Genomic DNA, 14666 nt, shown 5'->3' with positions numbered 1-14666 from the left:
CACTTTCGAACATGTTACAAGTCATTGAGCTTTTCTTGGTCTGGTCACTACTAAATTTTCATCAGAAGCTTTTGGAAACAAAGCACCGTGCTGTACCTTAGTGGTGAAAATACCTTCCTTGTTAGAAATGAAAGAAATTGTCATATCTTACTTGTTGCAGTGCTAAGCTTAAGTTCCGGTGTAGCCCTGCTGTGGTGCGTGGTGCGCCTTATATGTGCCTTGGGATGTGAGAAAGCCAGTCAGTCCTGCACCCATTGTTTGTTCATTTGGGAAAGAACACGCAAGCATGTTGGCTTGCCGATGCTGACAATTCTGAATTGCACCCCAAAAAGTGTCCCATCACCACAGTGGCATTGCAAGTGGGGACCAGACCAGTCATGGGTGTTGCAAGGAGAACTCTCTGATGCAGATTGCAAATTTGACTCTTAGCTGCACTGTACTTTTTCAGCTTTGCATTTCCTGGCATTGCAATTTTGACACGCTTGCAAATTCTTCTCTTGTTGCTGTCTCTGTAGCACTTGTGCATGGAGCGGAGATGAGTATGCAGCAGCAGCATCAGCAGAACCCCCTGCAGCAACAGCAGCAGCGGCGACGACATCAATCAGAAGCTGCGGGTCGTGCATCTGGGTTGCGTCACCTGCCAGTAACTCAAGATGACCTCAGCCTTGAGCGTCGTGGGTGAGCTTAGCTTCCTGGCCTTGCGTTCATCCAACTACACAATACCAAAATTTCAGTTAGTCAACAAAAGGCCAGGCAGAAAGCATAAAACAAAAGTGTATTTTTACATGTTGGAATACATGCCATTAAGAGCTCTCAAGGTGTGTGCATGTCCTCTGTACTGGCATGTGTACAGCCTAGTCATATCTCTTTATGTGCTTAAGTGAATCAATGTTCAATTCATTTTGTTCTAAGGTTGGTAGAGAAACACTGCAGGAGGAATCTTTCTTCTTGGTTTTCCCTTGAATTCCCCAGTGTAATGCCCTAATCACTCCCTAAAAAAGAAAAACAGAACCGAGTAAAAGCAGGATTTAGCCATTTCTTCAGCTTGAACTCGCTTACTGTGAGACCAGTTACTCCCTTGACCACCCACAGTGCCTGAAACTTTGTGCAGAACTCCTGTAATTATCTGCTGAGTTCCCCAACTGTATTCAACAGTAGTAACGATGACAAGAGAGTGATAGCAATGACTATAATGGCGATGTCATGACAATACTTCATTGAGTGACATATAAGACAGCGAAGGGCAATTCTTGCAATAAGAATAGAATGACTGTTGGGCTGAAAGCCATGCTATGAACCACTGCTACATTGGAAATAGCTGGGCTGCATGCATGTATTGAAACAAGGCTACACTTAAGCTTTCAACGAAATTTAATACTGAAGATTAGCTCATCGAGCTCCCAGCTGCACATTGCTGCAGGGGCTTGAATTGCAGTGCTGGCCAAAGTTCTGCTCTTCTATGTCATGCAGTGAGGATGAATCTGAGGATTAGAAGGTGCCCAGATGATGACATGATAATGACAGTAGTATAACAAAAACGATAGACTTGCACATAGACATAGTAAATCCAGTTTCGAGCTGTTTAACTTTTGTCAGGATGAAATTCTAGAAGGCAATTACATTTTATTTCATGTAGAGTTGACACATTTTAATCATGATTTCCCTTGCATGAGGATTAGTTAAACTTTAGACAATTGCTGGTAACATGGTTAGGAGGTGTGTACAGCTTCCCCCAAGTGCGTGAAACACATCAGCTCAGTTTTATGGCAGCTCAGTTCCTTTTGCTCAGATTGTTGCCATCTAATGGAGACAGCCAAAGCATCGATCTTGACAAACTGCAAGCAGGAGTGGCCATTAGTTCCTTGAACTTCCCTGGCATTAGAATTGTGATTAATTAATTGATCCATTTATTCATCCAGAGGTGGTGGCCGAGCAGGGTTGGTGCTACGTCACGTGTGTGGTTGTTGGTGTTGTGGCTGGGCTGAGGTGCTGGTGCGACGGCCCACAGGCAACAGTGCCTGGCTGCTGCGTCTGCAGAATGACCTGTTTCCCCGGGCAGCCACCAGCACTGTGAGTTCTCTTCTCTGGGCGCGTGTATAAAGGGACAGAACAGAGTACTATCACATGCTGCAATGGCCAAGTGGGTGTGGCATTCTGTTGCCAAATGCAAGGTTGGAGTTTTCACTTTTCTGCTGCTACACTATAGCGAGGACACAGCACAAAAATGCCATTGTCGTGGGAATTTTTGAGCACAAAATGGAAACCCTAGTGTATCCCCTGGTAGAATCTGGCAGGTCATTTATGGCAGAGTAACAGCACTCACACAGTACTAACCTACGGGGCCAAAACAGTGACGTTAAGAACTGTGCAGTGATCAATGGAATAGAAAAATTTGCAGTTCCGCCCGAAAGGCGAAGCACCGATTGTGACAGCAAATTAGTAGATAGCTGTATGAGGTAAGGATAGTAGATTTATTGACCGTATAAACTTGTGAACACTCGTTTACTAACCAAATTAACAATAATAGAATATGTAAGCATGACTCAACGAAGACGTCGAAAGAAACACGCACACAGACAGCGCTGTCTTTGTGTGTCTGCTTCTTTCTACATCCTTGTTCAATCGCGCTTACACATTCTATCACGGATTCAAACCAACTAGCCTGCCAACATGTTTAAACTAAATTAACCAGCACTTTGTCACATGCGCACAGCTAAACATGAACACATCTTGCTCGATGAGCATGGAAACTCGCTGTCAAAATTCTGGAGTGAGGAATTGCGGCAGCAGCAAGTGAATTGATCTTCATGCATCTCTCGCTTCAATGCAAACGAAACGTCGAAAGCATACCGCATACGATGTTACCAGCACTATGCGCACTCTACAAACATGGCAGATCGCTTGAAAGATGAGGCTTGCATGGGCGCGCACTTTGGTCACGTCGCAGATTGCTTTCAAGACACATGAGCGCCAGCAACGCGTCCCTATGGTGTCCACCAAAGGTGTCTTATGGCATCCGCGATTCGCATGGCCATACGTCGCGGTTGTCTCCACTCTGTAGGCAGTGGCGGGCGAGGAGGACATCGAGGCATCCTAGCAGCCGCCAGAGAATGCCCCTCCTCTCTCGCCTGACCCCCACCCCCTGCCTCACACGCCACGGGAGAGGGCATGCATCTGGGCAGTGTTACTCGCTCGCATACGCGAGATTTAACCGCGTATGCCGGCTCATCCTCACATGCTTTCACTCATACAGAACCTTACCGCGACGATGATGGCAGAAATGTGCCTGGAGTGTCCATATAATTGCAACCACAGTAAAATGATAGATGTAACATCAAGAGACAGGATTGGTAAGCAACTGGGCATAGTTGATATAAGGTTAAGAGGAAGAGGCAGAATTGTGCAGAGTGAGTGTCAAGGGAAGGAGTGTCACAGCAGTGGGTTATGAGGCGTAGAGATGTGGAGAGATGAGCTATCGCCGCAAAACCTATTGCGATAAGCATCTTTACCTATCTGTTTTGCAGGGCCTGGTGCCTAGTGCCATTGGTAGCATGCTGCATGCATTTAGTATAGGCGATAAACCAAACTTCCCGCTGTTCCCTGCTGCAGGCAGCGTGACGTGGGTATTGCGCGTCTCTTTGGCGGCATCCAGCGTTGCCCACCAGCTTGATTTCGTTTCGGTTTCCCATCGCCCTCTTAAAACACTACATAATAGGAAAGCAACAAAATGCATCTCGAGCTGCTAGAGCTGCTACAATCCGCGCGATGTTTCGCATCACGTAGATGTCAACAATAGTTGAGTGTGTCAGTTTTTTAGTTATTCTGATCTATGTTTTCCCGGTTTGTATGTTTTTCTCGCGGTTTCTCCCAAAACATATCAATGAGGTTCTACTGTAAATGAAAATTTTCCGCAGATGCAGATGGTCAAGTGGTTGAATTACAAGCGGCTGCTTGCGAATGCACCTCTCAAATATCACGCTGCTCAACCAAGAGTGATTGCCAAAGCGAAACAGTGTCATGTTCCATAAGATCCTATCACGTCCTGCGCGCTGTATGCTTTGGATGCAAGGGTGCGAGTGCCGTCTTCCCATGCGGGCAAAAGGAAAGGGGTTGGGGGCAGCGAGCTCACGGTAATGCAATCAATTGCACCCGAGGGTATGGGGGGGGAGGCAGGTTGGTCCTCTTCTCCTTTTCTAGCACGGCCTTGGCTGCACATGGCTGAGTGCATACGCAGTCCATGTGCTCTGTTTTAGAGGTAATCTGCCGCGTGTGCATAGAGTGGGCGTGCCCGAGATGGCATGGCATCATGTGCGCTGTCTTCCCACGTGTTTAGTACTAGAGGTTGCGTAATCTCAAGGAGACTCATTGAAGTGAGAGGTAGGCTAAGCATTCACTCCCTGCTGTTGGTGCCATTCTCAAGTGTCAGCCCACTGCGGGCAACACTGCAGCTGTGGGGGCAGAGTGGGCCCGAAAGCCGGGCTGGCTTCGCTTCGTAACACCGATGTGAAGTTATCGTCAGCTTGGCAGGAAACTGACTGTCAAAAAGTTTCCGACTGACAGCGGGGAAACAATCAGAATACTAGAAAACAGTGCACAACAATGAGACTAATTAAGAGAATAGCTAATCGACATTATGGTATGAAAGAGAACAATCCGGTACGACTAGTCCAGGCTTTTGTCATTTGCCGTATAGTATATGTAACACCCTACCTAAATCGCCAAGTAGTAGAGAAGACAAAAATCGAAGGCATCATTAGATGGTCATTCAAACAAGCCATAGGATTGCCGATAAACACATTGAATGACAGGATCCTAGCCTTAGGTGTCCACAACATGCTGGGAAGAAGTCGTAGAAGCCCATACGATAGTGCCACATGCTTGTGCCACATTCTTGGGCCACTTGCTCCCAGAAGAAGACGAGGATGGGCTGGCTCACAAGCTCGCCCCCTGGTCTTGTGCCCCTTGGACAACTCGGACTTTAACCGCCTCTTTCAGAAGTCGTCTGCCAATTAAATGTGATATTCTTCTGGTGGAGGTGTGGGGTATTCTCGACCATACAACAGACCCCTCCCAGCAGCAGGAACGCTAGACCGACACCGGAGCTCACACCAGTACACCGCGCCAGCCGGAGAATCCAGGGATTGGCCCCTGAGTTTGAGCCTTTACCTGCGAGAACGACAGTGTCGGCAGGTATGGATGCTAGATCTGATACTACCACAACTAACCCTGCGACGGCTGCTCCGGTACCTCATCATTACACGCAGCAAAAATCATGCATGCCAAGTCTCTTCCACGGCGAACTTCTTGAAGACGTGGAAGACTGGCTGGCAGACTTCGAGCACGTAGTGGAGTTCAATGGATGGGACAACTAAGTGAAGCTCCGAAACACCCACTTCAGCCTTTTAAATGGTGCTTGCACGTGGTTCCAGACCCGCGAAGATGTCCTGACATTATGGTGTGAGCTCTGTCGCAGCCTCTTGGACACCTACGCCAGCTCCAATCGACGGGAACGAGCAGAATGGACCCTCCAGTTTCGCATTCAGAAACCTAATGAGAGTGTGGCTATGTACGTGGAAGACATGGTTCGTCTCGTCAGGCGAGGTGACCCTACCATGTCTGAAGACAAGAAGCTGCGTCACTTGATGCGAGGCATGAAAGAGCAGCTTTTTGGTGGACTCATTCGTAGCCCGCCCAAAACGGTTGCAGAGTTTCTCATTGAAGCCGTCACCATGGAGAAGGCCCTGCACCAGCGCTCGCACAAGTACGATCGGCAAGTGAATCTCTCCTCTGCTACCAGTGGAGTAGGAGCTCTCGCAACTCACGTCGAGTCGCTTCGCGAGATTATTCGATCAATAGTCTGCGACAGCTGCATCAGGTGCAGCAGCCTTCAGCTAACTTAATAGCTAGCGTTGTGCGTGATAAGGTGCAGCATGCGCTCAGCGTACCACGTTACGAAGCAGCACTTCAGGCCGCTCCACCATTTCAGGTGTTCACAACTTCGACTGAACCACGACACACAACATACACTGACGTTTTAAGAGGCACCATCCCATCGCCGACGACACCTCCTACTGTGAGCGAATACCAGCGTGCGACTTATGCCGACACATTCGGGCACCCTATCCCTGCACCAGCGCCTTATTTTGGAGAGGCTCGACCAGCGGTACGTAAATCCGACATTTGGCACACGCCCAACCAACAACAGCTCTGTTACCACTGTGGTGAGGCGGGTCATGTCTACCGAGAGTGCCAGCATCGCCACCTTGGACTCCAGGGCTTTCCTATTAATTCACCCTGACCCCATTTCAGACAACGGGCACCTGAGATTGAAGATATTATTGCCCAACTCAGCGCGCCACCATCATCAAGGCGCCAGTCGTGATCGCTGTTGCCACGACCATCCTATTGGAGAGGTACAAGTCGGATGTCGCAAGGACGATCTCCAAGCCTTCGCCTGGAAAACTAACGTCAGCGACTTTTCAAGGCGAGGCCGCTGACACTCTGTTTGTGCCAGACCTCCAATCGACGCGACCTCAGATGGACGGAGACTTGCCGACTCCGGTGTCTCAGGCTGGAGACAACTTTTCAATGAACATACCTGTGCTGATAGACGGTCGAACTGTTACTGCTTTAACAGACACTGGCACTGACTACTCGATTATCAGTGGAAAACTGGCAAGTAGTTTAAAGAAAGTTGTTATGCCTTGGACAGGGACGCACGTATGGACAGCTGGCAGACATGTCAAGCCACTTGGTGTGTGCACTTCTCGTGTACAAATTCAAAATTCTATGTTTCCGATCAGTTCCCTTGTTCTCTGAGAATGCTCGCATGAATTGATACTTGGAATAGACTTTCTTCGAGAGTATGGTGCCATCATCGACCTCCGCTGACGCTGTATTTCATTCTCTGCAAAGAAAGTGACGACACGAGATGCCTACCGCCACAGAGCTGTTCTTCGAATTTCCGACGACAGCATCACGATACCACCTCGTGCTAGTGTAATGATTCTGGTAATATCTGAGGGCACATGCAAAGGCGAAGTACTCGCAGAGTGCAACATCTCGCTTCTATTTACCCTCGGAATCGACGTAGCTCGAGGAATCATTGACGTTAGGGATGGCCAAGCTGACGTCTTGATCACTAACTTCACAAATGAGCACCGACACCTCTTCCGTGGCACTGCGGTCACTTACGCTGAAGCTTTGGAGGATATCATTGAGTGTTTCGCTTGTGGAGAAAGTGGCAGCGATGAAGTAAGCATCATAAATATCGACATTAACAATGAGCTGTCGGAGGACAATAAGGAGGCACTGCGAGGACTGTTGTGTGAATTCAAGGACTGCTTCGCTCGATCGTGTAAAGTCAGTCAGATGCCAATCACGCGACACAGGATAATTACTTACGACGAGGCACGTGCTATTCACCAGCAGCCGTATCGTGTTTTGCGGAAAGAATGTGAAGCAATTCAACAACAAGTCAAGGAGACGATTGACGATGGCGTCATCCAACCTTTAAACAGTCCGTGGTCATCACCGGTTCTTCTGGTAAAGGACGGCACTCTCCACTTCTGTGTTGATTACAGAAAACTGAACAATGTCACAAGGAAAGACGTCCATTCGTTGCTGTTCGTAGATGACTCTCTCGACTGGCTACGGCGAGTCAAGTATTTTTCCTCCCTTGACTTGAAAAGTGGGTACTGGCAAATTGAGGTAGATGAGTGCGACTGGGAGAAAACAGCCTTTGTCACCCCGTATGGACTTTACACAAGTTCCGAGTACTTCCATTCAGGTTGTGCTCTGCTCCGGCAACTTTCCAATGGATGATGGATTGTGATAGCTGACCTAAAATGGCAAACCTGTCTCGTCTGCCTGGATGATGTAGTTATATTTTCAGAGAGCTTCTCCGGACATCTGGAGCAACTGCAGCAAGTGCTCGAGGCAATCTGATCGGCCAACCTTACTTTAAAGCCTCAGAAATGTCACTTCGGTTATGAAGAACTGAAGTTCCTTGGGCATGGTTGTGAGCGCGGAAGGCGTCTGCCCCGATATGGAGAAAACTTCTGCTGTAGCTGCTTTCCCGACTCCTACCCACAAAAAAAGGGTTCAATGTTTCCTGGAACCGTGCGCATACTACCGCCACTTTATATGCAATTTTTCTAAAATAGACGAACCACTTACTCGTCTCACTAGAGACAACATACCGTTCATCTGGAGCTCTGAACAGGAAACGGCTTTCACTGAGCTTTGACACCGCCTGGCATCGCCTTCTGTTCTTGGGCATTTCGGTGAGGAAGCCAAAACGAAAATTCATACCGATGCCAGTAACATTGGTCTGGGTGCGGTGCTCATACAGCGGCAAGAGAACGGCGAAAGGGCCATAGCTTATGCCAGTCGCACCCTATCATGACCTGAGTCCAATTACACTACCATGGAGAAAGAGTGTCTTGCTGTCGTATGGGCACTCGTAAAGTTCCGACCTTACCTCTATGGCCGCCCATTCCAGGTTGTGATGGATCATCACTCCTTATGCTGGCTGGCAAACCTAAGAGACCCTTCTGGACGAGTGGCACGGTGGAGCTTGCGCCTGCAGGAATACAACATGACCATCGTGTACAAGTCAGGCCGCACACACGAAGTTGCTGACACATTGTCGCGTGCGCCTGTTGAAGCTGCCAATAAACATACCGAGAATGACAGAGCTTTTCTCGGCGCCATAAGCAAGGAAGACGTATCTGCATGGCAGCGAGCAGATTGGGAATTGTGACCTATTATTGAACACCTAGAAGGCTGCAACGTACGTCTGCCCCGACAAATTGCTCGCGGATTGTCGTTGTTTTCTTTGCAACAGGGAATCATATACAAGAAGAATTGTGCTGCTAGCAACAAAACCTATCTTTTGGTCATACCAGTAGAGCTTCGTGACGAAATCCTGTTCGCATGCTACGACGAGCTTGGGTCCGGCCACTTGGGTTTCACTCAAACCTTTGCTAGGGTACGGAAATCGTACTACTGGCCGAAGCTCGCCAATTGTGTTAAAAGATATGTCCAAGCCTGCTGTGAATGCCAGCGCTGAAAGTCACCAAATGTGAAACCTGCGGGATTGCTGAATCCTATCGAGTCACCTCAAGGGCCCTCTGATCAAGTCGGTATGAACCTCCTGGGCCCATTTCCATTGTCTACTTCCAGAAACGAGTGGATCATCATTGCCACGGACTATTTAACCTGCTATGCTGAAACATAGGCTCTTCCTAAAGGCAGAGCTTATGAGGTTGCGCAGTTTTTCATACAGAACATCGTACTGCGTCATGGCGCCCCAACCTGTGTCATTACAGATCGAGGGGCAGCATTTACGGCAAGACTGCTTGAAGAAGTTTTTCAACTGAGTTTCACCACGCACCGAAAGATGACTGCCTATCATCTGCAAACAAATGGCTTGACAGAAAGGCTTAATAAAACGATGACTGACATGCTGTCAATGTACATAGACGTGCAGCATAAGACGTGGAACGAAGTACTACCGTACGTCACGTATGCCGTTTTCTCTTGTTTACAGTCGTGAAGTTCAAACGATGTTAGAAGCCATGTTACGATGTGACAAATCTGACAGTCTTGATGAAGACGCCGAGAGTTTTGTGCAGTGCGCCAAGGAAGCACGCCAACTGGCTCGCGTGAACATCAGGAAACAGCAGTGTATTGATGTGCAACACTACAACCTCCGCTGGCCACAAGTTGACTACCAACCGGGTGAACAAGTGTTAATTTGTACTCCTGTCCGCCGTAAATGCCTTTCAGAAAAACTTCTTGGTCGGTACTTCGACCCTTACAAAGTGCTTTGGTGAGTGAGTAACCTCAATTATGAACATCTTTTGGATGGCACCCAGCCAGCACGCCGCCGAAAACCGCGGCCCGAGATTGTGCACGTTGTGCGGTTAAAACCATATCGCACACCATAATAATCATGGTGTTCAGACCATTGCGTTTGTCCTGGGATTAGTCTTTCTGCCCGTCAACAATTTGTTTAGCATCGAGTCAATGCTCTTCTGGGAGGAGGGATAATGCCACATGCTTGCGCCACGCGCTTGGGCCACTTGCTCCCAGAAGATGAGGATGGGCTGGCTCACAAGCTCATGCCATGTTCTTTTGTTGGTGCTGCGCTGTCCTTTCGACAACTCAGACTTTAACCACCTCTTTCATATGTCACCTGTCAATTAAACATGACAATAGCGCACTACGAAAGACTCACACAAACCCTTACTGGCAGACACATATGTACTTAGAATAACATATGCATGACAGTATGGCACTAAGTAGACATTCAAATTCAAATTCTTTATTTTTCCATGTAAACACAATAAAAGTGTGTCCAGTACTGTTTGGACCCGTAGCCGTAGGCTAGTTATGGGTCCAAGAAATGAAATTCTATAATGCAGACACTTCATCACATAAACAATAAAAACTTGGAAAGTGGAGAGGGGGATGTATACATAATACATGTGACAAAAAGAAAGAATAACAAGAAACAGTTGATTCAATTCAAAAACATTGTGCATGTTATATTATAATAATAAATGATATGCAAACAGCAGATAGATGTCTTTTAACATGTTTAATGCATGCGCTGAAAGAATTTTTTAGCTGTAAGTGCAAAATTTGGAGCATATTTTATTGACCCCCATAACATAAGGAAGCAGCTTATTATCCCACCACTACCTAAAAACATGCATCCCGAACACCACAGGGAAAGGCGGGAGGAAAGGGCAAGGGCTATACAGAGGAGATTCCAACACTCTCAGGACATGGTGTACGTCAATGCGGCAGAGTACACGACTAATCAGAATATGTCTATCATTGCAGTGAACTTGTAACATGATCCTAAGGTCAGCGGATGTATTAAAACCAGCAGAGTCAAGGTGGCGGAGGAATCGGCCATTGCTCTCGCAATGGCTGCCACACCGGCCACAATAATAGTCAGCAATTTTAAATTACGCAAAAAGGCACATTTCACCGAAATCACAATGAATCCTGGCAAACTTCCACGGTCAGCAGGTTGTCCATATCATCTGGGTGCCTACGGACTCCTCCCTCCCTGGCAACGAGGTGGCCGACACCGTGTCTCGAGGACTCACAAGCCGAGCCACCAGGGTGCCACGGCTGGGGCTGACAGGGGACTGGATATTGACTACAGGGAGATAACTAAACATTACAGATTGGGGAGGGTGCGTTTTTGTCCTACACATCTATCACTTAATAAGCAGCAGGTGGTGACATGGTGCCTCTTTCAAACTAATACGTATCCAAATCTGGTGACTTATAATGATTATCATGCAGAACAATATTTGGCCACATGTAAATTTTGTCAAGGAAGGGCAGACCCGGATCACATTATCCGGGCCTGCCCTCGGGCGCCCCGACAGTGCCGAAAAATTAAGGATCGGGAGCAGTGGGAGACCGTGCTACTCAGCTCGGCCCCCGGAGACCAACTTTTGGCCGTTCAGCAGGCCGGAGATGCCGCCATAGCCCAAGGGCTTCTGGCCGCCATCTAAGCGGGGTTGGCCCCCCCCCCCACTAATCAGCTGGCTACATCAATAAACGTTATTTCTCTCTCTCTCTCCAATTCGAGAAGATTAATTTCTTTCTAATTCAAATTTGTTTTTACTAATTGTACGATAATTCGGAAAATTTTGCAACCCTTCCACATAAGAAAAATCTATCGGCAACCGTACTTATTTGCATAAAAGGTAGAAAATTAGTACAACGACATTTCCATGTAACAAAGCAAATTGCCACTTTTACAGACCTCATTATATCGAGGTTTACCTGCGTATCAAAGCCTTTGTGCTATGTATGCAGTTGCAAGAAATTGACAACACAACAGTGGAAGAGCTGGTGTTGCTGAATTGAATTATGGGGTTCTACTTGCCAAACCATGATTTGATTGAGGCATGCCGTAGTGGGGGACTCCGGATTAATTTTGACCCCCCAGGAGATCTTTAACGTGCCCCCAATGCATGGGACATGGGAATTCTTGCATTTCACCCCCATCTAAATGTGGCTGCTGCGGCTGATATTTGATCCCACGACCTTGTGCTTTGCATCAAAACACCATAGCCGCTAAGCCACAGCGGCAGGTACCTGGTGTTGCTGAGCAGTAATACTGGCAGGCAATTTCATAAATTGGGCAAAGTGACCTTGCTCGAATCCGCTGGTTTCCTGCACATCTGGGGGTGGTGGAAAGAGCTCGGAGAAACCTCAATGAGGTGGCAAATAAAGCAGCATGAAGACTTTCTAGTCGTGCTTCTCAAGATCGAGCAAGTTACACTTCACCCGGGGAACATAGGGATCGATTATTAACATATAACGAAATCACGAAGCACTATTATTTAAGCAGAAGGGAATACCCATTGCCACGTGGTAAGCTTTGCAGAGCACAAGCGGTCACATTACGTTTGCTACAGACAAGAACATACCCAAGTCCAGATTTTATTAACAGGATCTATCCGGAGAGGGAAACTCAAACCAACTGTAATAAGTGAAATGGCATCATTACTCTTGACCACATGCTTTGGCAGTGCCCCGCGGTCTTCACAGACTGTGACAAGGAACAAGAGTGGTGGCGGCAAATTCTACACAGTGAATCACTCACTGACCAATTACGGGCAGTCCAGAAGGCCCACGATGTAGCTGAAGGGCTCGGCCTGACAGTCCCAACGTGGGAGCGGCCTGCGTCAACATAGGGTTGACTGTCAGGACCCAATAAAGTTATTCATACCATACCATACCATACCATACCATACCTTGCTCATGTGCCACTGTGTCACAAAAAAGTTTTACTGCTTAAAGTTGCCTTATACCACTTTTTGCACAAGATTTACTTTAATGCCTGTGGGTGCTTCTAGACAGCCTTGTTTTACTGAAATCTTCAGAGCTCACTAAAGTGAAATGTTACTTTGTCTTTGGTTGACAGTGTGGGTTGTGAAGAAATTTAAATTCGGCCCATTTGCAGGATTTCCCTCTGCCAGATGTGGCAGCCATCTTTCGTTGTCACCTAGTGGACACCAGTGATGAGACTGAAAGTCATGCCACCAGTGTTAGTGAGCGGTCTCCATTGCGTCGCACCAACTCAAGTCCTGAGGTACCTGCACAGGACTTGCCTCGGTGTGAACGGTGAGCATTGTCTCTCCTTCATTCAGGAACTTAGTTATAGAAAAAAATTAGTTGTAGCTTTTGTGAACTGCTATGGTTGTAGATGGCAACTGTATTTATACTGGAGGGTCTTAGACAAGCTCTTGGGACAAAGTGACAACAACATAGTTGTGCAATTAATCACAAGGGCATTTATTCGACCTTTCATACACAAATGCCTGCATTGGTTCATTAGTGATTGATTAATTCGGGCTTAATGACGCAAAGGCGACTAAGGCCACGCTGTGCCAGAAACAAGACAATAGAAAACACAATGTTAAAGCAGCTAAACCTGCATTACATTACAGTTGGTGTAAATAACCAGTTTTCTCTAAAAAATTGGAACAAGCTAGTAAATGGCACTAGCAGGTCATCTGCCAATATTAGGGCAGGGTAAGTGTAAAGGTATGAAAGTTAAAGTGGAAACTTCAGTTCTTCAGAAACAATTATTGCCAACATTTTGTAATATATATCCTAATGCTTCAACTCTCGGCACCCTCCTTCACACTTTGGTCTTTATAGGCATAAACAAAGATATGGTATTACATGTATATGACTTCTGGTACAATACATGTGCAAAGCAGAGAACTTGTGCACATGCAGGTATGACAGCATTCCGGAAGAAAGCCAGCCACTACGTCCGCCAGCAGGTTCGTGCAGTGAACTTTTTTGCATTGATCGTGCTGTCTGAGCCTCATGTATGTATGGGCAAAAATTGCATTTGCCTTTCGATGGCTTTACCACGATGGCACAAACAAGTTGGAATAGAGCTGTTCCAGAGGACAGAAATTGGAAGTGTGCACCCCAATCTTTAAATTGCATTTTGGGAAGAACTACACCACTCTCAGTTGCACTGTTTGGTGCTGTGACTAGAGAGCCTAGAAAAATGAATTATACAAGTTTTGGCATGATGTGTAGGCCTAAAATAGTTGTTGGAGCTACTCTTTAAGCATAAATGGTTTGTCTGGACACATTCAGCCATGAAATAGACGACTTCGTATGAAAGTAGGGCCTTGCTTCACTTGGCAGACAAAGAACTGGGGGCTAAGAGCATTATCTAATGAAAACCGAAGATTGTGATGAAGTTGGGTCCATAAGTGGGTTGCACAATGGATTAAACTATACTTGCTGACACCCTAAGAACTCAATAGAAGCTCTAGGTTGGAAAAACTGCCCTGCATGTGCCCTCTGTGACTTTGTACTCCATAACAGTGTATGGTATGCTTCACTTCCACCAGGACGTCAAGGAAATGTGCAAACTTGATTCTCAAGTTGGACAGCAATGCACTTGCTGCTTACTGCATTCTTGGGTTGTCGCTGATTATAGTTCTGTGCATGACATGAGTCATTGGGTGAACCTTGTGGGGTTATGCAAGATCTTGGGAAAAAATGAAATGGCAACACACTAATGCAAGCATGCAAAAGGCCATTTACTGCTTTTGTACAACAGTGTCAGCTAGCTGAAATGCAAGGGACGGCTTCTC

General features: G+C 47.0%; 1 protein-coding gene across 6 annotated transcripts in view; it reads left to right on the top strand.

Moving 5' to 3' along the window:
- gig (TSC complex subunit tuberin) overlaps positions 1-14666 on the top strand; it is a 134246-nt gene that overhangs the window by 89094 nt on the left and 30486 nt on the right. For all 6 annotated transcript variants that reach the window (XM_055073382.2, XM_055073384.2, XM_055073383.2 and 3 more), the window contains 4 exons: positions 516-678; positions 1920-2070; positions 13004-13164; positions 13786-13832. In XM_055073382.2, the coding sequence (XP_054929357.2) occupies positions 516-678; positions 1920-2070; positions 13004-13164; positions 13786-13832 (522 nt within the window). The remainder of the gene's footprint in view (positions 1-515; positions 679-1919; positions 2071-13003; positions 13165-13785; positions 13833-14666) is intronic.

This window comes from Dermacentor andersoni, chromosome 4, assembly GCF_023375885.2.
Source record: "Dermacentor andersoni chromosome 4, qqDerAnde1_hic_scaffold, whole genome shotgun sequence".
Taxonomy (NCBI): domain Eukaryota; kingdom Metazoa; phylum Arthropoda; class Arachnida; order Ixodida; family Ixodidae; genus Dermacentor; species Dermacentor andersoni.
Note: the sequence above shows the minus strand (reverse complement) of the source record. Positions and strands in the feature narration are given on the sequence as shown.